This window comes from Channa argus, chromosome 16 (assembly GCF_033026475.1).
Source record: "Channa argus isolate prfri chromosome 16, Channa argus male v1.0, whole genome shotgun sequence".
Classification (NCBI taxonomy): domain Eukaryota; kingdom Metazoa; phylum Chordata; class Actinopteri; order Anabantiformes; family Channidae; genus Channa; species Channa argus.
In genome coordinates, this window is record NC_090212.1 from 17025042 (window position 1) to 17051440 (window position 26399).

The 26399-nt window shown below is 41.5% G+C and overlaps 1 protein-coding gene across 8 annotated transcripts in view; it reads left to right on the forward strand.

Annotated features, from left to right (window-relative positions):
- dnmt3ab (DNA (cytosine-5-)-methyltransferase 3 alpha b) overlaps positions 1 to 26399 on the forward strand; it is a 38086-nt gene that overhangs the window by 8722 nt on the left and 2965 nt on the right. For 5 of the 8 annotated variants that reach the window (XM_067479062.1, XM_067479063.1, XM_067479059.1 and 2 more), the window contains exons 4-22: positions 1257 to 1608; positions 8381 to 8427; positions 10753 to 10899; positions 16865 to 17197; positions 17903 to 18061; positions 18296 to 18403; positions 19395 to 19551; positions 19702 to 19848; positions 20574 to 20618; positions 20957 to 21036; positions 21205 to 21317; positions 23341 to 23524; positions 23619 to 23703; positions 23959 to 24104; positions 24519 to 24609; positions 24713 to 24861; positions 25084 to 25169; positions 25731 to 25800; positions 26149 to 26267. In XM_067479062.1, coding sequence (XP_067335163.1) covers positions 1257 to 1608; positions 8381 to 8427; positions 10753 to 10899; positions 16865 to 17197; positions 17903 to 18061; positions 18296 to 18403; positions 19395 to 19551; positions 19702 to 19848; positions 20574 to 20618; positions 20957 to 21036; positions 21205 to 21317; positions 23341 to 23524; positions 23619 to 23703; positions 23959 to 24104; positions 24519 to 24609; positions 24713 to 24861; positions 25084 to 25169; positions 25731 to 25800; positions 26149 to 26267 — 2618 coding nt within the window. Of the gene's footprint in view, positions 1 to 1256; positions 1609 to 8380; positions 8428 to 10752; positions 10900 to 10944; positions 12343 to 16864; positions 17198 to 17902; positions 18062 to 18295; positions 18404 to 19394; positions 19552 to 19701; positions 19849 to 20573; positions 20619 to 20956; positions 21037 to 21204; positions 21318 to 23340; positions 23525 to 23618; positions 23704 to 23958; positions 24105 to 24518; positions 24610 to 24712; positions 24862 to 25020; positions 25170 to 25730; positions 25801 to 26148; positions 26268 to 26399 lie in introns of those variants that run through there. The other 3 variants (XM_067479061.1, XM_067479064.1, XM_067479065.1) reach the window with 3 other exon arrangements.

Sequence of the window (26399 nt, forward strand, 5' to 3'; positions counted from 1 at the left end):
ACAGTTAATATGTTCTCAGTTACTACAGTGATGAAGTCTTTCAGCGTGCGGTGTTGTGTGAGGGATGCTTAAAAATGTAGCTTTGTTTTATGATGACTTTCAATGAACCCTTGTTTAGCATCTTTGTTCCTCATACATCGCATAAGTTATACAGGCATTTTTACACAGGCAGTTTGTGGGACACATTAAAGTTTTGCTGCGGAAGAATTAGATCACATTTGACATCCTAGCTTCTAAAAGAGGATCTTGTTTTTGCCGAATATTGTCTGCTGACAGACAGATGCCTTCTGGGGCATTACTGGTGCCTGCCTTAAATGCAAACTGCTGCATCTACATCTACAGAAGATTAAAGCCTTAGCGCTGCTCTCATCAGTGTTGACACTCGGATCTCACAGGGCATGCTCCACTTTCTGCTCCCTCTGACCTAATAATGGGATTGTCTGAGAAAGTGTGATTTAACGTCTATTTTTAGGCAGCAGCAGAGACATTCTGACACTCTCATCACATTTGTTCAAATTAATAGAGAAACTGATATTTTCGCAGTCTTCTAAGACAGTTGGTGTGAAAACCTCTGTAGCTTAAATTCCAGCTTCATATGGCTCAGCCCTCTTTGAATTTACTCCTCTGCATAGAATGAAGCATTTCCAATTGGGCGTTCCAAACTGGACGGAGAGGAAAACTTCTCCATTGTCAAACAGCCAACATTCTTCACATATTTCCATGGTGCTGCAATGATGAATGCACGACTACAGGAAACGCAGTAGTGTACCTGATGAACTTTAATGTAATCTCTTCCTCTTTTTCCAAGTTTAAGGTTGTACAGCACATTTTCTGGCATAGCTTGGAAGTTGCACTGAATGGGAAATACCATAATTCAGTGACTCGAGCAACATGTTTGATTCTAACCGGATTGAACTGAATAGGCTTAAGGGATGAAATCAACCTTATCTAATATGAAAGGGATGAATGCATTAATTTAAAATTTCATAGCCCTCTTAGTGAACAGACTTCGCTCTGATGATGCCAAATGTTTTATTGTGGCTCGCTCAGTTGAGTGTTTTGCATGCTGGATGATTTGTTGTAAGTCCTGAATGGATTTGTTTGTACAGCTAGCTGGAGTGTATTCAGTGATATGTCATAACTGCTGACAGGCACAACACTGTTACACACCCTCAACATCAAACTGTAACATACTGCTACTGCAATAACAACCTCCACTGCCAGGATGTTAATATTAGCCTCCCCTCTGTCTGCAGGTTGAGAGCTGTGCCTCTCTCAGAGACAGTGTGAGTGTGACCAACAGCTACGCTGGGGTGGGTAGGCCTTCCATGGCACAGGTCCACAATGGAGACACGGGCGGGTACAGAGACAGGACATCCGAAGCATGCTTCCCCAAACAGGAGAAGAGGGAAGTGGAGAACGGGATCCCCAGAGACCCTTCCTCTTGCAGAGCAGAGGACAGCTCCCAGGGTCAGAGCCTGAGCCCCTCTCAGGAGAACGGATTCCTGCCCAGCCGGGAAGAGCAGGACTCGGAGAAAGACAAGGACGACAGCCTGATGACGCCACGCAAGAAACGTGGGAGGCGGAAACTGGAGCGCCCAACAAAATGTGAGTTTTTGGCTTGTGGTTGTTCAGCTTCGCTATCTTTTGGTCTCCTCTTATGTGGATCCAGCAGCAAATGTCACGTGACTAGTTTAAGATGTTGAGTAATGGACTGTAAATGGAGTGGGTCTGTGTGGCTCCACACACAGAGCATAGCACTAAGACTGCCAGGATTAGCAACACAGAGGTTAGTGTTGCAAGTGTTGCAATCATGCTGCTGCACAGTGGGGTGGAGAAAGGGCACTACTAAATAAAGTCTGCAGAATACATTAGACGTAATTATAACGTATACTCATTTTATATTATTAAATGCTATACTTAATGTTTCCATGTTATACATAACAGCCTTACAATATGATCTTTTAAAATGCACGAGTTGACATTTGAATGTGCAGCATGAACCATGATCAACACAGTCCTAATCGAGACGAAAGGCAGCTGCAACGAAACAGAAAGTCGCTGCTTGTAAAATAAGCCAACTTGGATGTCATGTCGCCACAAGGGATACAAACCTCAACAACTTTAAAATTGAACATAAATGTTTGAATTCCTTAACATTAAATTCAAAGTACATCAACACAGAAATAATTAGTGAACTGAGGAAGGAAATTAACCGGCAGCTATTTTGATAAATGCTTTATAGTGACTTGTAAAGTCATCAAGTCACAGTTAAATGTCATTCTTTGGATTTAGTGTCTTATATGTAAATATTTTCTTTCAGTATAATGTACAAAAATGAGCATGCCACATAATATTGGCCACAACAATGTCACCCAGAGCTTTAGGTATGTGTCATGGGGATTCTACCTAATGTTTTTTACAAAAGACACAAACAACCGAGACATCAGATTGATTGTTGAAGTCATTTATTATTTGACATGACTTTGTGAACACAGGAATAATTAGGAAAACAGAAATGAACTCTGCATGGCCCATGAAATTACTGTTATTGAAGTTACTTTATGTAAAATGGCCAGTTTAAATGCAAATTCTATATATTGTTGTTACAATAAACAAATGCAAATTCATTTTTGACCCAACTCTGCACCAGCCACAGGACAGCAGCAGATAACACTAGGTATCCACAGATTATATAAATCCAATAGGCATTGTTAGGAAAAAGTGGTGCTGACAGGTAATTTTTAGTTCAAGATGAAGATTAATCATATCACTTAGCCGCCCAGACCCCAGTCTCTGCCTTTCCATCCACTCTCTATCGCTCGCTAAGGCAGCCACTCTCACTCCTCTCACAGCCGCAGAGACACCTGCTATGACCTTGATGAGGAGTGCAGTAAATAAAGCCAGGGGAGGAGCGACTGGTCTCCTGGCAACAAGCCTCTGTGGGGAGCTGGCAGGTCTCTGATGCGGCCACCTCCCCGTTGGGGGCCTTGCCAGGCGGATGGCATTTTGCCCAGAACTCTTTACAAACTGAGTGTGAACTGTGTTCACCTGATCTCTGTTTCTAGGATCTGTTACTTTACTTCCCAGCAAAAACCAGGGAGAACCCTGTTTACTTTAGGTGTCCGAGAGGGTCAAATCAAAGGTGCTATTAGGACTGAAGGAAGTATGGGAGCAAGCATTTGACCTTATGTCATACAAAGGACTAAACATCAGAAGGGTGTTGCCCTCTGTTGCTTCCATGTCAACCATTCTTTATTTTTAAATTTCTTCTGAGGCTTTATGAAAGTGCAACATTAAACTCTATCTCATATACTCTATAACAGGCTATGCCAAAGCCAATCAAACCTCTACTGTAAAAACTCATCTTGACCCAGGTGTTTCAGCCAATTATAGACAGATATCCAATATCAAAGCAATTATGTGAGCACCTGCACATTACAGTACAGAAGCAGCACTGTCACCAATGATCCTGTCTTTGCTTTAGGAACACATAGTATTATTCCAATAGACCTCTTCACTCTCAGAATGCAGGTCTACTTGTGGTTTCTAGAGTTTCCAAAAGTAAAATGAGAGGCACTCCTCTGGAACCAGCCTTCAGTTCAGATTCGGGAGGAAGCCAATCTCTCTACTTTCAAGACTAGGCCTAAAGCTTTACTATTTGATAAAGCTTGTAGTTAGAGCTGCTCAGGTCACACTAAACCAACTCATAACAAATTCTGTTTGAAGTTGCTATCAATTTAGCTTCCTCGTGCATGTGAGGATCCCCTTTAGATCCACTAATCTCCTCCCTTTCTCCTTGCCTATTCTCCCCATACATGCCTATGTCACCATTGCAAGAAAATAAACTTTTGTCTTCTTTACTCCATAGATGTGCTTCTCCCTCTCTGTACCTTTCTACAGGTGCTGTATCCCCGGTTTTGCAGCTCTGTGTTTCCAATGTGCACTTTGGAAACACACAGCTGCAACCTGTCCAGTATTTTGTTTTTGCTTCTTGTTGCTCTTCTTTTCTTTGCTCTCTCCACTCTCCAGTTACGCCTAGCTGGTCAAGGCAAACGGGCATCCAGGTCAGGAAGTCATTAAAGGGAGTTTTTCCTCTTCACATCACCTTAGCACTTGCTCTACTGGAATTTGTGGGGGCTTCTTTATAAATTTGTAGAGTTTTTAGTTTATTGTGGAAAGTGGCCTGAGATGATTTTGTTGTGAATGCTTTATAAATTAAGTTGAGTTGAATTGAATTGAATAGATAGGAGAAGAACACTGAAAGTGAAAAAATGGCTTGGGACTGCCTTTATCTAGGAGGCACAGCTGAGTTCCATAACCCCTTGGGAGACAAAGCAGGGGTCCAGTGGTGGAGGCAGAGTAGGAGGCTGGTGTCATGGGCAGAACCTCTCTGGAGCTGGATTTAAAGCAAATTGGAAAACAGGGAATGCATTCCGCTGCTGGGTAGACGTGAAGTGACTCTGTCGTGCTGGGCAGTGAAGCTCTTTCCCGCTGCACATCTGGGGCTTGGGGTCACTGGGCAACTGAGGCATGAGATTGTTAGAGTGCTTAATCTCTGGTGCTCTGGGGACCAGAAGCTTTGGGGTTTGGGGTGATTGCTGTGGGAACCGGCATCCATGGTGGTGCCACTTCTTCTCAGAGCTTTAACTCCAAGGTGGCCCCCAGAGCAGCTGTCTCAGGTGTTGACAAAGAGTTAGTTTGGCTGGGAAAGGCTGAATGAAGACAAGCTTGACTCTGGTAGAAGGAAGAGCCACCTCAAGAGGAGACAACAGGGAAGCTATAATTATCTGGAGACCAGCAGCTGCACAGTGTCTGTGAAGCCAGGCTTCATCTTTAAGAAAAAATCTCTTTTGATTTCATTAGCTACGTTGTAATAGATGCTGTTCATGTTGGCCATCTAGACCAGATTGTTCTGTCACTAATTTGAATTACTCGAGTGCACAGCCCCGAGGCACTGACCATAACATAAGTAAATGTTTGTGGTTGATAGTCTCTGAGGTAAGAACAGGCAAGCGATGTTTCACAAGCAGCAGGTAAGTATTCAGACGAAAATAAACCGTGTTACAGTCTCTGCACAGACAGCGAGCATAGTTAATCTACTAGGCAAAGGGGAAAAGCTGGAGAGTCACTTTGAAGTGTCTGTAAGGTGATGACTTATTTAGTGGAGTGGATTGCACTGAACGGGTTGCAGGGGAGTGGGCATGAGTGACTGAGAGTGGGAGATCATAGTGAGAGCAAAGTGGAGACAGGTGTAAGTATGAATATAAACCAGGAAGTGAGGGCTGGCAAAGCAAGAGAATCTGGAAACAAGACGAAAAAGACAAAGTGGACCAGAGCTTAAGACACATATCAGTCTGACACCGTGTAGTTTTAAAGTATCAAACCTCTTGTGGACAAAGTCCTTTTGTACCTTTAAACCTAAAGGGCAAACAGCACACTGAGAGCAGTACAGTGAAAGAGGAACTAAATACTCAACAAGGGCAAAGCCACAAAGTCAAAGAAAATACTTCAGCTTCTCAGTTGAGAGGTCTGAGCGCGAGCTAGTGACTTTTTTGTTTAGGGCTGCAGCCATGTAGTAATGTGTGAACACAGTGCAGAATGAAAAGGTTCGTAGTCTGCAGGCCACACCCACACAAATTTGGAAAGTTTTGCATCAGTGTGACTGATTTTTTGGGCCTATGACACACTGAAACAATATTTAACGTATGTTTTTTAGTCTGTTGCACCTGCATGATGTATAGATTTACTTTTCTGTAATTTTATTAAACGGCAACTGAGAGTGGAACCAAAATATACATGTAGGAAGGTCTTACTGTACTGTAAGACTGGATCATTTTTATGAATATGAATAAACAACTGTAATTGTTTTTTTATTTGTTTAATCTGATTGCCTTTAGTTGTCGGATGTTGTCAATTTTAAACAGGAACTGAGAACAAACTTTCAAGCACCACTGTATATTGATCTCAGAGAGCAGAGTCATTGATGGGGACAGTGTGGTGGATCAATAGGCAGCTAAACAGGGTTTCTGTTATCCATCTGGAGGGCACGAGAAGGATTTGAGCTCCGGCTGGAGTGGAACTGAGCTCCAGCAATACGAGAGCTGGAACCCACTCAAACTGGCAAGTAATATTCTCTTCGGGCAACATTAGCCAGCTCCCCTCGCAAACCCAACGACCTTGGCAGTCTGCACTGCATCACCGATTTGTTATATAGTCAGTTATTCCTGATGAGGACGAGGAGACCAGGAGAGAGGAATGGGGAAAAAAGAGCAAGGGGGGGCAGGGGGCTCCGCTCCACATGGAACCAACTTGAAGAGGCTGCTAAGAGAGCGGAGTATTGTTGGGACAGGTCTGTAGGGTACTTCACTGACAGGCCAGTGTTGGCTGTGCAGAAAACATGCCATCAAAAGTTGTCCTTAGCCTCTCAGGGCTCAAGTGTTATGATAGTGTTTGGGCTTTGACTCAGCAGAACGTTATGTTTACCCAGACTGTGCCATCATGCTCATTTAGGGCACAGCTGCTTGAATGATGTATGTATACTCAACTGGTGTCATATCACTGAGCCGGGCCGCTTTTAGAAACCCTTGCTTAGATTCAAACGAATCAATGTGAAAGTTATACCAGGGGTGTTGGTTTTGAGCTTTTGTGTTGAAGCTGACTTTGGCTTTCTTATCTAATTTCCCCGGTGCTGCTGAGGATGAGAAGTTTTTTCATGAATCATAAATCCTGGCTGCCCCCCACCTCCCGGCGTTTCAGTTGGGTGGTATCCATGCTCCCTGGCTAACCTCTCGCTGCTCTGATGAACACAGGCAAACAATGCTGTTTAAGAATGAATAACATGCCCTTGTTGTTGCAGACCTCCACATCTTAAATCAACGGCAAGTTAATGGGAAGTCCCAACGGCAGTTTGTATTGTGTTTAAAATGTTTTATTAGTTTGTGGTTTCAGTGCATGTTTTACCAAATGTTTTCAGTGCTATATTTGATAATCTTCACACTGCTGCTGCACCTCTCGCTTTGGGTGTCGCAACTTCCTCTGTATGGGTTTTTTTTTTTTCCCTTTGCACAATATTTGTCTTTCTAAGAAGAGTTAATAATGGTTATAGATTAATAATAAAATCACTGGTGTATGAAGCATGAAGCTCTTTTTCTTAATGGAAAATGAACACTGGGAATTAAACATCCTCAAATACAAGTGAAAGTTGGGCCTGAGCCATTTTTTGAGTTAAAATTCAAAAGCATAAGAAAAGCCAGGAAACTTTGACTTGAAATGATCAGTCATTTATTTTTTACATTTCTTTGATTTAACTGGGTAACATCTACATGTTGCAAATTAAGCAATAATCATAGCTGTAAAAATAAAGTAGTGTAGATAAAAACAAAATAAAATATTTCTGTAGTGTACTATGACAGACGCATAATGGAGCAGAAAAGGGTAAAGAAACAATCTCACCTCAAGGTCCAAGCTCAAAGTTGTGGAGCTTTTCATCACATCACATGGTTTTGACCACCAGGTGACGTTTGCTCCTTGTCATGGTTGCGTTAGTGGCTTTGCATCCGTGCTGTAAAGTGCCCTGCTGCGTGCAAACAGGGTAAACTCCATCTACTGATCAGGAAGATGTACTGTCATAAAAAAACAAAAAACCCAAATCTGTATTTAGATAGAAGTTAATAAGCATAAAAAGAACCATTTCAGCGTTGTAGTACCACAGTACCTAAAGCAGGAGAGTTCAGTGTTAGGAAAAGATACTTTTTACGCTCTACCAGCTTTTAGACTGTTCACATTGACAAAACTAAACAGCAGCAAGAAGACATTCATGTCTTGATCCCGATGAGGCTTTGGAGTTTGGCAGGAAGATTATATGCAGCCCCAAAGTCATAGAAGTGAAGCAGTATGTTGTTGCTGTTATGGTTTCATGTCAGCAGCATGGGAGGGGCCATGCTAATAGCAACCAGCTGTGTGTCTCATGAAGTGTGTGTGGAGGGGGGGGATATAAGGTCAGAAATGTGATGTCTGCCAAAGTAAACCTGGCCCCTGTCCACACTCATCATAACCTCGGCAGCCACTCCAGACCCTCTGGGTTGCATCAAACCCTCATATGGCACCTGAATGCTCCTGTGATCCCAGAGCACTTTTGAGCATGCACATGGAGTCAGTATCTCCCAGCAGATGTAATTTGACCTTAATTTGGTCAAGGTCACACTTAATTGGATGATAAAGAGGGCAAGCTTAACAATTTGGTTTAGGAAATGTGTCATATGATTTATTGATGAATGTGAGGCCACTTAGCAAAGATACAAAGATAACCAATGTGACCAGTTTCCACTCCTCTATGAATGATTCAGGGCATCCATTGTGTCACTGTCTTTCTCTCTAGATGTGGAGCACAAGGAGGAGGACGGGGGTGATGCAGTCAAGAGTGAGGTAAGATTTCTCTTCTGTTTTATTGTCTTTGTTCTCTGGCTGATGTAACTCTTGAGGTGTTTCTCACACTTGCCACGTTTTGTAGGTAAATTGCCTTTCCTATCACAAACCCGCACCTATCTAATCTCTTTTCTATTTCATAATTTTATTAGATTAGTTTTTATTTTTAGTCTTTTATTCCTGTGCACTAGCCTCATTTCTTACGTCTTAATGCACTCATTTGCTGTGCATTGTATTAACTTCTTTTATTATGTTGTTATTACTTTTTTGTGGTGTATCGCTCTCCTTCGCTATGTGTTTTCATCAAGTTGTCACTCGGGTAAAGCATCTTAAATTGTAATAAGTTGTATGAAAAGTGCTATATAAATAAAGTTTGAATGATTGGTACCTGAGCAGGCGTGTTCAGTCAACCAGAAGGTGGGAGATACCACTTTAGATGAGGGTGGAGTAGGGGAAGACAGAGTGAATTGGTATCCTCCAGCGTCTGAATGATTGAACACACCTGATCCAGGTAATCAGGAGTGTGCAGGGCAGTGAAACAAGCAGGGCAGGCGGGCTTTGAGGCTAGAGGGATGTGGTGTAGCTTGAACAGAAGCAAAAGTGTTTTTTAATGCTTTTTTTATTTTTTAATTTTTTTTAAAAGGACACCTTTTGTAGCATATGTACTGACTGTAAGTGGATTCTCCTGACTCCATCTTACTGGTATGTTTTTTAAAGTGACAATCCCTCCAGTGTTGTTATAGTAATGCCGTTGTGTTTCTTATAACTTACTCTTGAATGTAGCACAGGGTGTTTGCTTGATGCGAGGAGACTTACTAGTTGTTTTGCATGACTGTAGCTGTGTATAAACCAGTCATCATTTTGGCAAATGCACTTGTTATCTTGTAGGGAGTTGGTTAAGAAGGTGCCATTTGTAGGTTAATATGTGAGGGCAGCTGTGTCTTGGCAGGTAAAGCAGGTGGGCAGTGGTTCAATCCTCAGCTCCACACTGAACCCCAAGGTGTCTCCCTCTCTTGTCAGTCGCTTTGGATAAAAGCATCTGCCAAATAAGTAAATGTAGTGTAAAATGCAATGAAAATATAAAGCTGCAGACATCAGTCATTAAGTTTGCTTCCTCTTACACTGAAATGGTATATAAACCTCCAAATTTCATATTCAGCTCTTACAAATGTCCTCTCATTAGAAGTAACAAAATGTTATGGTAGATTAATAAAAATAACTAAATGAATAACACACTAAGTTTCTGATGAAAGAACAGTTTTAATTGCTGAATGTACATAAAATGTTCCTTGCTAGTTCTTTTAGGCATTTTAATATAAGGGGATGCAAATTTCTGCCGCCAACATGTAGGCTGTGGCCTTTAAGTGCTGCTCAGTTGCTACTCAGGGGCCCAAAGTGCGCCAAGAAAATATCCCCCACTCTGTTACACCACCACCAGCAGCCTGAACAGTTGATCCAGAACAGGGCGGATCCATGTTTTCATGTTGTTTAAGCTTAATTCGGACCCAACCTGTTTGAGCGACCATGTCTGAGTGCCTGAATGCATAAAGTAGCTGCCATGTTAGAAATATTTGCTAACGAGCAGTTGAACAGCTCTACATAGAGTAGCCAGTGAGTGGATTTTACACTTTATGCACTTCGGTTTTTGCTCAGATTAACGAAACAAGATAACTTGTTAAGCGGTGCGTTTTAGAGGTGCTCACAGGTTTGGACATATCTAGACCAACTTAATAGAAGATAATCAGTTTAACATAAAGACCTGTTTATTTATATGAATCATTAAATCTTTTGCCATCTGCTTTCCTCCAAATGTATATCGACATCTTGTATTGAAAGTTAACTGTACCTGCACCAATATTAAACTATAGGCTTTGCCTGGCGTCTAACTCCAGAAAACCTAACCAGGTCTCTTGCCTTTGGACTTTTGAAAGAAATGGTACCTGATGGTGTATAGCTCTGAAATATCAAATACACTTGGGAGCTCCTCGTATCGGTTAGTGCTGGTGACCTTGAGACTGTTGCCAGGGAGTTGTGATTAGATACTGTGGCATCACTTCTTGCTGCCTGACCAATCACAAGCTGATCGCACCATACAGCAGACCAACATGTGAGTCATCTTTTTAGAAATCAGACAACTCCATTGCCTCATCGAAAACCCACTTGTTAACTTATCCCACAGACTTAATGAAAGATTAGATGCACAGATTTACTACTAAATCCAGATGCTTCCTCATGAGAGAGTCTCTTCAAGGAAAAATCAAAAACAAGTAGCTAACGTTTTTTTTTTTTTTTTTTTTTTTTTTTTTTTTTAAATACCTTAAACAGGGAGGTCGAGGCAGGCTGCGAGGGGGAGTTGGTTGGGAGATCAGCCTTCGTCAGAGGCCCATGCCCAGAATAACCTTCCAGGCTGGTGACCCTTATTACATTAACAAGCGGACCAGAGAGGAGTGGCTGGCCAAGTGGAAGATAGAGGTGAGTACCCCGGCTCTGTCCCAGCCACCGAAGACTGCAGGGTGAGTGACAGGTGATGACTAAAGCTGACAGGGTCAAACTAGGTCTTGTGGTTCATTCACGACCAAGTGTATTTGATGGGTCATTTGATATCTCATGACGGTACCATTTATTTCAGGGCATTTCCAGTGGCACTGGCTTAGTGTTTTTACACGTTTCCTGGTTTTGTTCTGGTGTGATGTATTGGCAGGGGAGAAATCATATGTAACACAGCTGCACCGATCACATCTGTTTGATGCCGGATTTCTGGGTTGAAATGTTGTCGAAGTTTAGATTGGTGTCATCCGGAATGCTTTGGATGCCTTTCTTTGCTTTTATTTGTCTTTGCTTTTTATTTGTGAGTGAAGAGAGACAGGGACGTGTGGAGAAAGGACTAAGACATGCAAACATTAAGGAATGGAGAAACTGCAAACATCTGCTCATAATGGAATATTTATCATATTCCATAAAAAAAACCTGAGCCAGTGTAGTGAGATTAGTTTTCTGCATCTAGAAGGAGTTTTTCTGTAGTTCTCCACATTGCTCCTTGCTTAAGACTTCTGGTAGTAATGTTATGAATTTCTGTTACATAATAAGACTTTGTAGTATCAACAAGGGGTCTCCCGTTTCTCCTGCTCCCCTCTGAAAAGGGCCATAAAAATGTCACCAGGGAGGAAATATTGCCTAATTAGCAGGACATACCTTAGTCCTACAGGTGAAATGTAAGTAAAATACGATGCAAGTAAGCATTTTCCAGACAGGGGTGAGTTTCTCAAACAAGTGTCTCTGCTAGGTGGAGATTTGAGCGGAGTTACAAGATGCAGATTGAATGTTCCTTTTTCCTTCTGCCCCTTAGCGTTACAAACATTGATGTAACAAAGACTGACTTGTCTTGAAAGCAAAGCCCCTTTCCTGAGGAGTGGTGTGATGCAAAGCGTTCAGTTTTGGTTCTGCATTCGCCATAGCGCATTCTTGCTGGAGCACGCTTCTGGACATGGTGGCTGAAAGGGTTACGGCACTTACTCCAGGATCTTTTTTTTTTTCTTTTTTTTCCCCCTCTTCTTGTGGACAGTGGACTTCTCCGTCATTCCTTCCCTGTTTTCCTCCCCCATTCTTCTCGTGACCCCTCCCCCAGCTATGGAAATGAACTCTGTGCTATGGATATGAGGGTGAAGATGAGGTTTGGAGCATATTTCCAGCCCTGCTTGCAAGACAGCCTCTTGGCTCGCTGCCAACATTTTGCAAGTCCTCTCTAGCCAACCAGAATTCCTGTTGGCAACCACCTGACCCTGAATTCCCAGACAAAGAAATGTTCATGCTTTCTTTTTTTAAGCGATCTCTTCTACCCCGAGAGTGGGGTTGAAGGGGGGGAAAAAAACTCAAGCCCCACACTGGATTATGAGGGTTGCTCGCTGGCGTGTATGGGTATGTGCACTACATTGTTTGTTTGATTACACAGGGGGGAATTGTGTGCATGTCTGATTAGCCTGCTTACAGCAAGGGAAATATGCTGACTTCAGGTATTTCCACGAGTTGTTGTGGGCCATCTGCTCTGCACAGCTTAAAGGGAAACCATCTCTTTAAGAGTGTGGACAGGCTCTCGCCGTGTTTGGGTAAAAGTTGGTTGCATGAAAAAAAGTTTCCCCCTAGGGTAAATGTGTGCTGTAAACTATTTCCTGTTTCATAGCAATGCCTAGAAATGTCAGCAGCATAGTTTTTTAGGTCAGATACAATTACCTTAAATGTTTTTTTTTTTTTTTTTTTTTTTTTTTTTAGAGCCAGTGCGTTTAACTTGTATAACATTGAACTAGATAAAAGGGTAAGTTGTTGAGTAGGCCTCAAAGCCATTTTATTCCTCTCACTGTACTTTGCTCTGTTTGGCTCAGAACACAGACTTGGTGTAGGAGCAGTAAATTGATTACTTTTAAAGGGATTTGAAGTGAACTAAGGAGCCTCCTTGGAGAGTGTTAACAACTTCACTTGTAGATTCATGGGGATTTCTGTTTATGTATTCATGGCTGACTCTGTAATATTCCCAATTATTTCTTAAAAGGATGTAGTACAATGAGAACCAGATGGCCTCTTTTGGTATGACCCCCCCCCACCCCCCCAGGCCACTCATGAAATGCACAGCCTTTGTAGAGATGTGTACTAAAACCAGGCTAATGAATGCAATGGCCACACTGCTGCGAAACAGAACCTGTCACTTGTGCATTTGCGGACAGTATTTCCACTTTAAAAGCAGCCCATTGGTCAAAATGTAGGATCAGGTTTTGCAGCGTTTTTGATCAGATGCATTTAGAGTTATCTAAGTTTTAGATAAGTTTTTTTTTTTTTTTTGTCAGCAGTTCTGCTTGGCAGATGAGCTTAGGTCTTTGCACTTAAAATATTTCACTGTAAAATCATCAAACAATGACACTAAACAGTCCCTGCTGTGTCTCTCTTGCCTGTTGCGCATGAGACTGCTGCATTCAAAGGTCAAACTCTTTTGTGTCGCTTCAAAGGCTCGCTGTCACATTGTGTAAGGAAGTAATGTTTAGTGACAGTTTGTCATCTTAACTTTTACCTATAAGTGAGTGTGCAAAATGGACTAGTTGCAGCTTCAACATTTAACAGCTTTGTCTCTTAAAGCCAGTTTATTTGATGCTTCTTTGTTATTGTCACTGTTTTCTCAGGGTTTTCGCATTGTAGTGTTTCATCTCAACAATGACTGGGAGACTCAAATTTCCCTTGTAAAGTTAGCAACCTTTTTATAGACAGTTGTCATCTTATAAATATGTGAACCCAGGCTGTAAACATGACTTGTTGTTAACAAGTATAAAACAGATTAGATACTAAAATATCATCTGCACACCCTGGAATCAATCTCTTCCTCCTTCTTCTTTTTTTTTTTTTCTTTCCCCCCTCTGCTTCGTAGTGCACTCTGTCACCCCATGAGCCCTCAGGGTATCATGCTGCACAGCCTCTCAGTCAGATTATCTCTTATTGTGCACCCAACATGTCTCTACACTCTGCCAGCAGCATGTAGAACTTCCCTTTTATTCCTGTTATCGGTACAGTAACTTAGGTTGGGTTTTCCACTGAGTCTCTCTAGCATAGTTTTCAAAGTGTCTGTTTTCACTGAGGTTGTTTAAACACATTTGTTGTCCTGGGTTTTTGCTATTTCTCCTCAACACGGCATGAGAGTGTTGGTATTTCGGAGCTGTCGGTGATGGGCAGTAGTGTGATAAATGATAAAGACAACAGTGTGTCTCCACTACCTCCTTTGCTATTTTTCCCCTTTCGACTCAGAGGGCCTGTCTTCTGGTGGAGTTAAATACACACACTGTGAGGCCCCCAAAAGGGGGGCATTTACAACTGAGAAGAAGTCCAGAGACAAATATCTGGTTCTTATAGCCACTGTACTCTCCCTCCCCCTCCCCCCCCCAAAGCTGGCATTGTCAGCGTCACTTTCTCAATGGCTCTCAGGAGAAGGAGCCCTGGAGGCTGTCTGACCCAAAACACAGCAAAACGAGAACAGTAAAAGAAGCTCAGCTGCTTTATTGGCATTTACAGGTGTCCTAGTATTTTATTTTAATTTTTTGGTCCTTATCCTACTAACGTGCCTTGCGGTTACTGTTGGTTTATTCCAGTGGTTGTTGTCCTCACTTGATGATATGATAGTTGCTCTCTATACACAACACTTTTAGCACTTTAATTGATGTGTTAGTCTTTGCAGTTTACCATCTGGAACCAAACATCCAATCTGGCTGGTAAACACTAACTAGTGAGTTTGCTGGAGCCAGGAGGCCTAGTGCATGTGGCCAAAGGCTTTGAACCATCTATGCAGTACTACAGTACTGATATTTATAAACCACAGCAGAGCCTCTTGATTGAAAAGCACATGTTTCTATTCTTCTGCACAGAAACCCCTCCCCACGTCGTGCAGGCACCACCTCCCCTTAAAGGCACTATTGTTTACGAGTCACGCTGAGAGAGAGGATGGAGGATTGTGCCATACTCTCTTTCTCTCTTTCCCGTTTGCCTTTTTTTCTCCTCTCACCACACACACAGTCTGGCCCCGGACACTTACAGTATGCGAGAGACCTGAGAAAGACTTGAGGAAAGTGAGCACAGCTGTGCAGTGCTGCTCTCACATGGAACCTATAGTATGACTAACACGTGTTTACATATGGTACTGCAGATATATACTCTGTGCACATACAGTAAAGGAACAGGAGTAGAAGGTTAGCATGCGAGTATAGCATGCGTTTGTGTGTGTTCGAGAGGGAGACGACAGAATGAGTGCAGCTGTTGGGGATTTACTATGAGAGGCTTAAGTCCCGGCTGTGTCTCGTCCTCTCTGATCGACCTAGCGGTTCAGTGTCAGGTACCACAAACCGACTGAACTCTGCAGCTCTGGACACTATAGCGTTACTGTATACACAGTTGTTGATGAATGAGCCTGACAGATACAGGCGTGTTTACAAAAGCTGTCAGAGTCCCACAATCATGATTCTGCACATACAGCACAGATGAGTTGCACCACTTAGCATTGTAGAGCCTGGTGACTACAAACACTGGCAGCCTCTACTTAAATTGTACCTGGTAATAATTGCAAATCCTGAATAACCGACTGCAGAGCTCCTTGGCACTACAGAGCACTTTAGCATCTTTCAGCCTATTGTTTAAGTTGAGCAGGAGTTGGTGTTTTGATTCATCAGGGTATTTCCAGGCACTGTAGCTGATTAAGTTTAAAAAAGAAAAGCTCTTTAAAAATTCTGTACCTTTTTAAACCTTTAAACAATAAAATGATCAACTGCTCTTGGCTTGTCCCTTCAGGGGTCTCCACGGCGGAAAATGCTCCGCACTTTGATTTGGCATATGTGTGTATGCCAGATACCCTCCCACTTTGATGATTGGCCCCTCCCAGCCACCAAAGTGGCCCTTGGTGGCTGGTTGCGGCCACACCTGGCGGGGTAGGATTCAAACCGGCGGTCTTCTGCATCCCAACCCAAAGCTCTATCACTGAGTGACAGAAATGGTGACGAATAATGACAAAGTTTTAAAAATTGAGCAACTCTTATCTAACAAAGATTAGGGATAAGCTCCTGGATGGAGAGTCAAAGCAAACGTCAAGTTCCAGTTACTATATAAAACCCTTGTTGTTGCCGATGTCCGTCGCAAGTATTAAATGTTTAAAATCTCTGAGAATGACAGATCAGATCTTGCAGTCTGTCAGCTCCAAATGAACTGCTCAACTAATGTTTGGTTAGCGCAATATCTGAAGTTATCTGAGTAAGAGTACGCAAGGGCGCATGGAGCCCAATAAACATACTACTTCCATATAATACTACAACTTTTAAACTAAAGAGGTAATAAAGTAAGCACTGGGTTTGCATTTGTCAGGTAGTTGGAAACACATCAGTATATGTTGGATGTGTAAATGAGCAACTTGTTCTAAATACATTTGTCATAACAACATAACGGAAAAATCAAGACACACCCTGACATTTTGGAAAATACACTTTTGTTGTCTGACCACCAGCCACATGAGGATCTATTATCGGTTGAATCAGTTGTTTTCCACACAGAATCTTCAGAAAGTGTTTATCCATAGCTAATGGACATTTATATGGCTGTGTCTCAAACTTCAGAGAGACAAAAAAAACCTATTCAGCAGATCAGATGTACTGTAAGTTTGTTTCTTTGATATATTTGAATATGGGCTTGAAATTGATGCCAAGTTCGACTTCCTCAGTGTTGCCACGAATTATCAAGTGAACTTATGTGATCAAATTTTACTGTGTACTTCAATGATTTTCCTGTAGGTTTTAAATTAGTCTTTTTAATTTGGTTAAAATATGAAAAAAAATAAAATCCTGATACTCTTCTTTAAGCATGCTGAGTGCGCACAACATCTGAAAGGTCCCCTTCTTATCTCTACTGCTACCGGACTTTGTTTCAGGCAGACAAAAAGGCCACACTGATGGCAATGAACGCGATGAAGGATCAAGAGGAGAGGGAAACGGAGACCCAGAGAGAAGAGGTCTCAATAATCAAGCACCCACAGCCTTCTAAACAGCAACAACATTCTCAGTCTCACTCTCAGCTTCAGTATCAACAGCAATCACAACCGTTGCTGCAGCAGCAGGAACAACAACAATGTCAGCAGCAGCAGCAGCAGCAGCAGCCTACAGACCCAGCTTCCCCCTCTGTGGCCACGACCCCTGAGCCCGTTGTCATCGGAGGTGGCGAAAAGACGTCCCCCAAGCCCGCGGACACTGAGCCCGAGTATGAGGTAAGGCTGTTTTGGATTTTGCAAAAGATTTTTTATTAGAAAAAGGATTTGGTTAAAAGCAAAATCTAATACGTGAGGAATCATGAAGCCATTCATGTTTAGGGAGCCCTGTGTAGAAAATGGTAAAGCCTAAAATTTAAGGGGAAGGGTTAGTAAAATGATGCACAAGATATCTACACTACAGCTGCATCTGATATTGCTGCCAAAAGTCATGTATTGTAGTAAATGTGCTAAAACATATTAAATATATTAGGTACTTACTGTCCAGATTTTGTAGATGCTTTAAAAACTGTTACTAATGTTTTGTTATGTGTAGTACAATATCTCAAGATCAGTAAACAAACGTAAATTTGTAAAGTCAGAAAAATGTATAAATGAGGATAACATTAACATGTTATCCTCATTTATACATTGAGTTTAAGGTTTTCTATTAATTATAAATCAGCAACTATTTGGTTTTATTGTTTGAAGATTTATTCAGGACTATTGAGAGTCTGATTTTTCTGACTAAACTAGCTACTTGGAAGAGTAGAGAAATGTCTTAAACTACCATGAAAGGCATCCAGTTGAAATGACTCAACTTCTGATTTAATTTTCAGTCTGTATCTAACTTTACATTACCCAAAGTTCCAGCAATAAAATGTGTTTTTAAAAGTTTCAAAGTCATGCCCAAACCGGATGGTTTGTCTTCTGCTTTGGCTGCAGGATGGCCGTGGTTTTGGCATCGGCGAGCTGGTTTGGGGGAAGCTGCGAGGATTCTCGTGGTGGCCAGGCCGCATCGTATCCTGGTGGGTGACAGGACGGAGTAGAGCTGCTGAGGGAACCAGATGGGTCATGTGGTTTGGAGATGGAAAATTCTCAGTGGTAAGAGTGTAGAGCCAACATTAATATTACTGTCAGGTGATATTTTCTTTCTCATGAGGAATTAGGAAAAACACCCTTCTGTTTATAGTGACAACCACACACTACATAATGAGCTTTTTGAGTTTTTTTTTTTTTTATTTGCTTAGCCAATTGTTCTTTTCCAGTATAAACAGAATGTATTAATCTTGACATTTTATACCTGACGGTGTTTTCATTTTCTGTGTATTTTAAAAGGTCTGTGTAGAGAAACTCATGCCTTTAAGTTCCTTCCGCTATGCCTTTCACCAACCCACTTACAACAAGCAACCCATGTACAAGAAAGCCATCTATGAAGTGCTACAGGTGAGTGAAAGCAGTGGATTTCAAATTACTGCCACCAGTTTGAAATGCTTTCTGCGGCCTCATTTTCTGGAAAATAAGCCCATTAAGTAAAGCATATGGCCTAAAATTTTAGTTTAATGGTTCGTTTCATAAGTGGTCGGCAATAGAATTTTTATAGCACACTTTTGTAATCTAACAGTTAAAGGAGACATGTTCAAGACTAATCTTGTGTCTAAAGACAATTAGCTCAGCTTTGCACGAAGATTGGACACAAGGGGAAAGTATAAAAATACACCCACCAGCACTTAAGTTCGCTGATTAACATGCTGTATCTTTTTTTTTTTTTTACATTTCTTTTTTTAATTCGTCGTCATCTTTTCCTTTCAGCTGTTCATTTTCAGGGGTCTCCACAGCGAATCATGTGCCTCCATCTAACCCTGTCCTCTGCATCCTCTTCTTTCACACCAACTAACTTCATGTCCTCTCTCTACATCCATAAATCTCCTCTTTGGTCTTCCTCTAGACCTCCTGCCTGGCAGCTCCAACCTCAGCATCCCCCTACCGATATATTCACAGTCTCTGCTCTGAACATGTCCAGACCACCTCAATCTGGCCTCCCTGACTCCAAAACATCTAACATGAGCTGTCCCTCTGATGTCCTCATTCCTGATCCTGTGGAAGTCATGATTTGCATGTTTAATTTAGTATTTGTTTTACGTCGGATGGTCTTCCTGACACAACCCTCTAGATTTATCCAGACTTGGGACCGGCACAAGAAGACACTGGGCTGTGCCCCCTTATGGTTGCATTATCTTGTTTAATTAGTCCTTTACTGAAATAAAAATGACATGGATTAACAAGGACTTCTTTAGTTATCTACAGAAAAAATCATGACCTACATATTCCCCAGTATGTCAAGTTGTTCTCTGAGCAGCTTGAATCTGTTTTTGCACTGAGCATTTGGCTGCACTGAGGATAAACTTAAGTCACGAGTGCTTTTATATATTTCTAGGTGGCTAGCAGCCGGGCAGGCAAAGCCTTCAAGGTCCTCCCTGACAGTGATGAAACGGAAACCTCTAAATCAGTGGAAGTGCTGAACAGACAGATGATTGACTGGGCTATGAAAGGATTTTCACCCACTGGACCAAAAGGCTTAGAGCCTCCAGCGGGTAAGAGCTTGAAGTTTAGGCCAGAAACAGTTTCTATCACCTAGTTGTCTCACATAAACTGCTTATAGGCCGATGTATCTGCAAATTTGCACACGATTGAGTCATTCATAATGTTGCTTATAACACTGTCTGACATGTCATACACCACAGAGGAGCGTCAACCATACAAAAAGGTGTGTCCTGAGGTCTGGGTGGAACCAGAAGCTGCAGCCTACACACTTCCTCCAGCCAAAAAGCCTCGCAAAAGCACAGTAGAGAAACCCAAGGTCAAGGACATCATGGATGAGAGGACACGAGGTAAGGTGCATCGTTTATCAGGTTAAATTGGAGTCATGAACCTCCTTCGGGGACGTCTCAGCTGAGCTGGACATCATAGTAAGTAGTTGGAGGTTTAAGAGGAAGGTGAATATGAACTGGACTGAATTATAATTCATGAACTGAATGACCTAATTGGGCAAATCAAATATGAGGCTTTTCATCTGTAACTAAACATTCTCCTAAATAAGTGCACAATTTAATTGCACTGCAAAGGCTTTTTCACAGAAGCATATTCTTGCCATAAACATTTGCATGTTTAAAAATGTTGTTTAATATTGTCGTAGATTCATGATGTAGTCAGATATCCTTGTTGTGTAAGCTTTGATATTCAGTTCACTTTTCCACTGCAGTTTGTACAGTTATAGTTAAGAAAGCGGAAAAGTGGTTAAATGCATCCAAACCATAGATGGTTAACAAAACCAAAATGGCTGCAGCCTTCACAAATGTCTATTTTTCACTTTCTCATAGATGTAATGTAGAATTTAGTTCCTGTGTATTTTTAAAATCTAGAATGAAAACATACCTTACTTTCCAACCTCCTATAAGATCACTGCATCTGCTTTTAGAAAAAGATTTACTCATGTGTTTATCATGGTACAGTAGTTTGGGGTTTCAGAATATTTTTGAGAAACGTTAGTCTCTCACAAGTGTGGATTTTATAAACTTACATTTGTCATCAGGTTTATCTTATGTTGTATTTGCAGATCAACTTGTTTATGAAGTGAGACAAAAGTGCCGCAGCATAGAGGGTAAGTGATGTGTCCTCGGTGCTTGTAGCAGCTTAAGGGGCCGCTTGGGGTTGAACACCTAGATGTTTCACACTTGCCTCTGTCGGTGACGAGCAAAGCAGCACAAGTGTATCTGTCTGTGTTTAATTGAAAAACACAGCAGAGTAGAGAAGAAATTACATTGCTTTGGACTTTTTATTTTTTGCCGCCTTACTGGCTCCCTTGTGTTTTCTCCAAACATACCAGCTAAGCTCATCAGATCTTGCATCACAGCTGTTCAAATAAATCCACTGCTGCTTCGAACTTCACACTTCAGCGTGTGTACACCTCTGTGACCTCCTCTGCCTCTGTTTCTACAGACATCTGTATCTCCTGTGGAAGTCTGGTTGTTAGCCTTGAGCACCCACTGTTTGCAGGTGGAATGTGCCAGAGCTGTAAGGTAAGCAGTAATGTAGGTCGTTGAAAGTCCGGTAACTACTGCGGTGCAAACTACCACTGGTCCTTTTGAGGGTTTTAACAAATGGGGCTTATTTCAATCAAGCAGCAGCTGATGTGAACCCAGAAAATTGAACATCTTTACGACTTTGCATCGCTTTGTTTTCTGCAGAACTGTTTCCTCGAATGTGCGTATCAATATGACGATGACGGTTACCAGTCCTACTGCACTATCTGCTGTGGGGGTCGAGAGGTGCTCATGTGTGGAAACAATAACTGTTGCCGGTGAGATTTTTAGCTTTTTATTGTTATCTTAAGGAGCTGTACGAAGTCTCGTTTTGACATGCCTAGTATCCTTATATCAAAGATTGTATTCAAAGAAAAACCATGAGTGGGGTGGAATTACCTGAAACCTCCAACTTCACCAGTTGTAGGCTACAGGTAACTCCACCCCACCCAGTGTTGTTATAAGGTGGCCACCTGGCTGCAGACAAAGATCAGGGAGTGTCGACAACACGGTCGACTTGTAACCTCCCCTGGAAGTTCTCCATTGTTTTCTAGCTGGTTTCTGTTGCGTATCCTCTAGAGTCCAGTGGTTTTCCTTAACCAGTTGGCCTTTTGCCAAACCTTAAACATGTTTGTCTGCATCCATCTTCTGCCAAAATTAACTGCTTCTAGCTAATATCCAAAGCTTCCTGCTGAGTCCACCACCTGTAGCCAGATACTCCTAGATTTTATTTCATGCTAAATTTAGTGCATTTCCACACTACTTTCCATCGGTACATCTACAGAGCCACAGTCTGTTGCCTTTCTTAACAGAAATGGCTTCTATATAAATTCCAATCTCCCTTCCTATATTACTGTTCAATGTTAAGTTGGCATAATACTAAACGTAGTTTTTTTGTTTTGTTTTTTATAAACATTAAAAGCCTCTTTTTAATAGGGAAAGCTGCATGACTAAATGTCAAGTTTCATTCGTGGTTGCTTAGCATTGCTTCAGGAAATAAGTCTGTGACCATTGCTGTAGAATTAAATTTAATACTGAACTTATCACAACATGGGAAATGTTTTCCAGTAGGCACACAGCCACAAAATTTCAAGACTGCAGGATTAGTGACACTACAACAAGGGTCTTGGCTGTGCATTTACCCAGTTTTTCAAATCAGGGAGGGCAATTAAAGAATCTTTCAATGGTATCAGTTCCCACATCAAATGTATTTGTACTTGCCACCCCCCCGTTTTAAGGGCCTCAAGCCATGTCTCCTAACAGTGGCTCATGCTGTCGTCACAGCTCACGTCTGCTCCTGAATCTGACAGCTGATAATTATTAAACAATCTTGTTCGCTTTATTTTTAACAATAAACTTTGTTTTATTTATAAACATTTACAATATACTTAGGCCGTGGAACCAAATTGTTCACAAATTTTCATAAATAGTCTGTGTAGATCACGGCTTCCAAATAGCAGGGTTGTCATCACTGCACATACGGAACACATAATGGAGGCTTTGTTGTGGTGCCACAAAGGTCATAACAGTGGTGTCAGGCATCACCACGGAGGTCTAATGGAGAAGCTGCTGATGTGTTGCAAATGTATATAGTGTGGTTGCATGTTTTGGTGAATAGAAGTAGTTGTGAAGCAATGGTATCCTCACACTGTCATACTGTAAGATTAAAGTCTTACAAAATACCACAGGTTGAGGCTTGTCACATTCATGTAGGACCAATCAATAAACAATGGTTTGTCTCTGTTTAGATGTTGGCATTTGACATTTGGATGACATTTGGACGATAACTCGCTGCCTTTCAAAACTCTCAAACCTTAATAAAAACCATTTAAACACGGCCTTGTAGATGTAAATCAAGACTGGTGCTGCAACTTTGTGGCCTGACCTTTTTGAGCTAGAAACAAAAAGGGAACTGTCATTTATTGCAGAGATTATTTTACAGGGAAAAGTTAGAGCTGTAGGTTTTGGTTACAGTCTACGAACCCAATTAGATGCATTTTCCTACTGAGGCAACTTACCTCTGCTGTTTTGGTCAACAAGACTGGAAGAAGTGGGGGGGGGGAAAGGCATCAGGATTTGGATGCAAAGATTTTTTCTTTTTTTTTTTTTTTTTTTTTTTTTTTATTGTTTTGAATATCATAACTAGACATGTTTTAAACTAATTCATGACATTTTTAGACTACGGTGAAAAGCAAAAACTGAGATGATGGCATCAGACGTCCTACTTTGCTGTGAGTGCTGAACACTTATTTGTAAGCACCTAGATGGATTTCATAGCAATTTTCCATGGCCTGTGTCCAGATGTTTCTGTGTGGAGTGTGTAAACCTGCTCGTTGGTCAAGGAGCAGCCTACGCAGCCATCAAAGAGGATCCATGGAACTGCTACATGTGTGGTCAGAAGGGTGTGTTTGGGCTGTTGGAGCGCCGCGCTGACTGGCCTAACCGTCTCCAGCACTTCTTTGCAAATAACCACGATCAAGATTTTGTAAGTAATGCACCTTTAGGCTATAGATCCCACTGAAGTTTTTTTTCCGTCCTGTGACTCATTTTCTTCCCACTCTCTGTGTGTTTTATTTCAGGATCCACCAAAGCTTTACCCCCCAGTCATTGTGGAGGGGAGGAAGCCCATTCGTGTCTTGTCGCTATTTGATGGTATAGCTACAGGTTAGACAAGGATTGTCTTTCTCCAAGTCTGTGGGAAATATTCTTTTTGTATCCATTTACACAAAATGCCCCACTTTTATGTGTAATGCAGCACTTTTTTATTTGCTAACACTAAAATGGAAAAAGCTTAACCAGAAGGTAAAACAGCTAAGGCAGCAGACAACTCCATAGATTCACTTTTTTTTTTTATATATATATAAATATGAAGGTTTAGTTCTCTATGTTCCATCTGAGCTTTGAATCTGCCCCGTGTAGGGTTGCTGGTGCTGAAAGATCTTGGCATCAAAATAGATCGTTACGTAGCTTCTGAAGTGTGTGAAGACTCCATCAATGTGGGCTTTGTCCGGCATGAGGGTCGCATAATGTATGTTGGCGATGTGAGGACGGTCACACGCAAAAATGTGAGTCTAATGTTTTTTGGGGTTTAATAAATGCACATGGCCTTTTGCTTCACACTGGTTACATAAATTCTTATTTTGCTGCCTGTTAAAGCTGAGGATAGACCTCAGAGCAGATGAAAAGCTGTTTTAACATGCACTTTGTTTGTAATTGTGGGAAGAGAGTGCATACAAAGACTAAACATTAGCAACTACGTCAGCAAAAGAGAAGCTGTAGAAGTAGAAACTCGCATTCATCAGGAAGAGTTACCTGGCTAATTTGAACTGCAGTCTGTGTGAACTCTAGAGAGGAGAGAGAGCTTCATCAGAGTGAGGTCAACTTCAGTTGAGCTGTGGCTCTTACCTCAAACCTGAAGTGGATGATGAAATAATAGTTATAATAGATCTGTACATTTTCTAACTCTCGTCTGTATACAGATCCAGGAGTGGGGTCCTTTTGACCTAGTAATTGGAGGAAGCCCATGTAATGACCTCTCAATAGTCAATCCTGCTAGGAAGGGTCTTTATGGTAGGTCCAAAAATGTTCATTTTCGCTTTGATATTGTATCGTAAATCATTCTGGTCAATAATGTGAATTGATAAATCACAATGACATTGTTTCTGTCCCACAGAGGGCACCGGGCGCCTGTTCTTTGAGTTTTACAGGCTCCTTCACGAGGCTCGTCCGAAGCAGGGGGACAATCGGCCTTTCTTCTGGCTCTTTGAAAACGTGGTTGCCATGGGTGTCAGTGATAAGAGGGACATCTCTCGCTTTTTAGAGGTCAGCTTCTTCTGATAGTAGTATTCCCTGCTAGTCTAACCTGCAAACATTAGCCGATGTAATAATACAGGTCACAATTAGATGCAAACCCACCAAATAATTATTTAACCTATGGGCACAGTATGACGTAAGATGACACATTAATTTTCTTTTCCACAGATCATTAAAAGGGTATCTCTTAATCTTGACAGTAACAGTATTGGTATGTATGTCTAATTTTAGTGCAACCCAGTGATGATCGATGCAAAGGACGTGTCTGCTGCACACCGTGCCCGCTATTTCTGGGGTAACATTCCTGGCATGAAAAGGTGATAAGAGAAAACGAAACCCCACAGGCGTCATTTTGAGACTTAACTTTATGTATTAATTCTTTTGTTTCTTTGACTTGGTTTTATTCATTCACGCACCAATATTTGTAGCCTTGCGGAACCAGGTCACAGTGTACTACTTTGAGCTAATTTTTTTTTTTTTTTTTATGAGTTTAAAGTCTCTGCATTTTATTGTTCAGTTGAGAAATAATTCAGATTGGCCAACGTGTTACCAACCGCACAACTGTTGACGCTACCAACCCTCTCCAACATCCTGCGCACTGTTCCTTGCTTAATAAAAAGCCAAATGATGCAGACCTTTCAAAGCCTATGCAGAATTACTGAAGGACAAATTTATGCAACTAAATCTTGCTTTATTCTTGTTAAAGAAAATGGAAGAGAGGGTCTGGTTCATTCAGAACAGGTGACATGAAGTCTACCTGAATTTTGCTGATACGTGACTTTCATTTTTATAAAGGGGAGGAAAAAAAGCAATAACTCTGTCATTTGCCACATCTGTGCACGTTTAAATACAAATTCTGACTGCCGCTTGTCTTTCAGGCCTTTGAGTGCCAAGTGCACTGACAGATTGGACCTGCAGGACTGCTTAGAGCATGGCAGAACAGCTAAGGTGCGTTCTGTGACATCTAACCTATATTTGTTAAATCTTTTATTTTGATTGACCTGGTTATAGAAAGGACATGTGATAAGTGCAGTATAACATGACTAACATGTGTATGCAAAATACATTGACCAAAAAACTCATTGATTGTTGTGGGTATCCATAAATTGGTACACTGATGGCTCCCAGTGGCAGCAAGAGGTAACGGTTGAAAAATCTGCACTCTGGATTCTCAACCAACACATCTGAGCTGTAGTACTTAGATATAGATTTTTGATGTGTATTAAGATGAAAATGTACGACTCCTAATATTAATAGAATAATATTTCTTTTTTTTTTTTTTTTTTTTCTCTTAAGTTTGATAAGGTGAGGACCATCACCACCAGGTCTAACTCCATCAAGCAAGGCAAGGAACAGCACTTCCCTGTCTACATGAACGAGAAGGAGGACATACTCTGGTGCACTGAGATGGAGAGGTATGTAATCGTAAAAAACTGCTAATGGCATTTTTTTCTCACTCTGAAATCAAAATCTTAAGTTTGTCTTCCCCTCTTTCACTCCCTGTCTGTCGTCCTCCTTGATTGTCTTGTGTCCAATGGTCTGGCTGG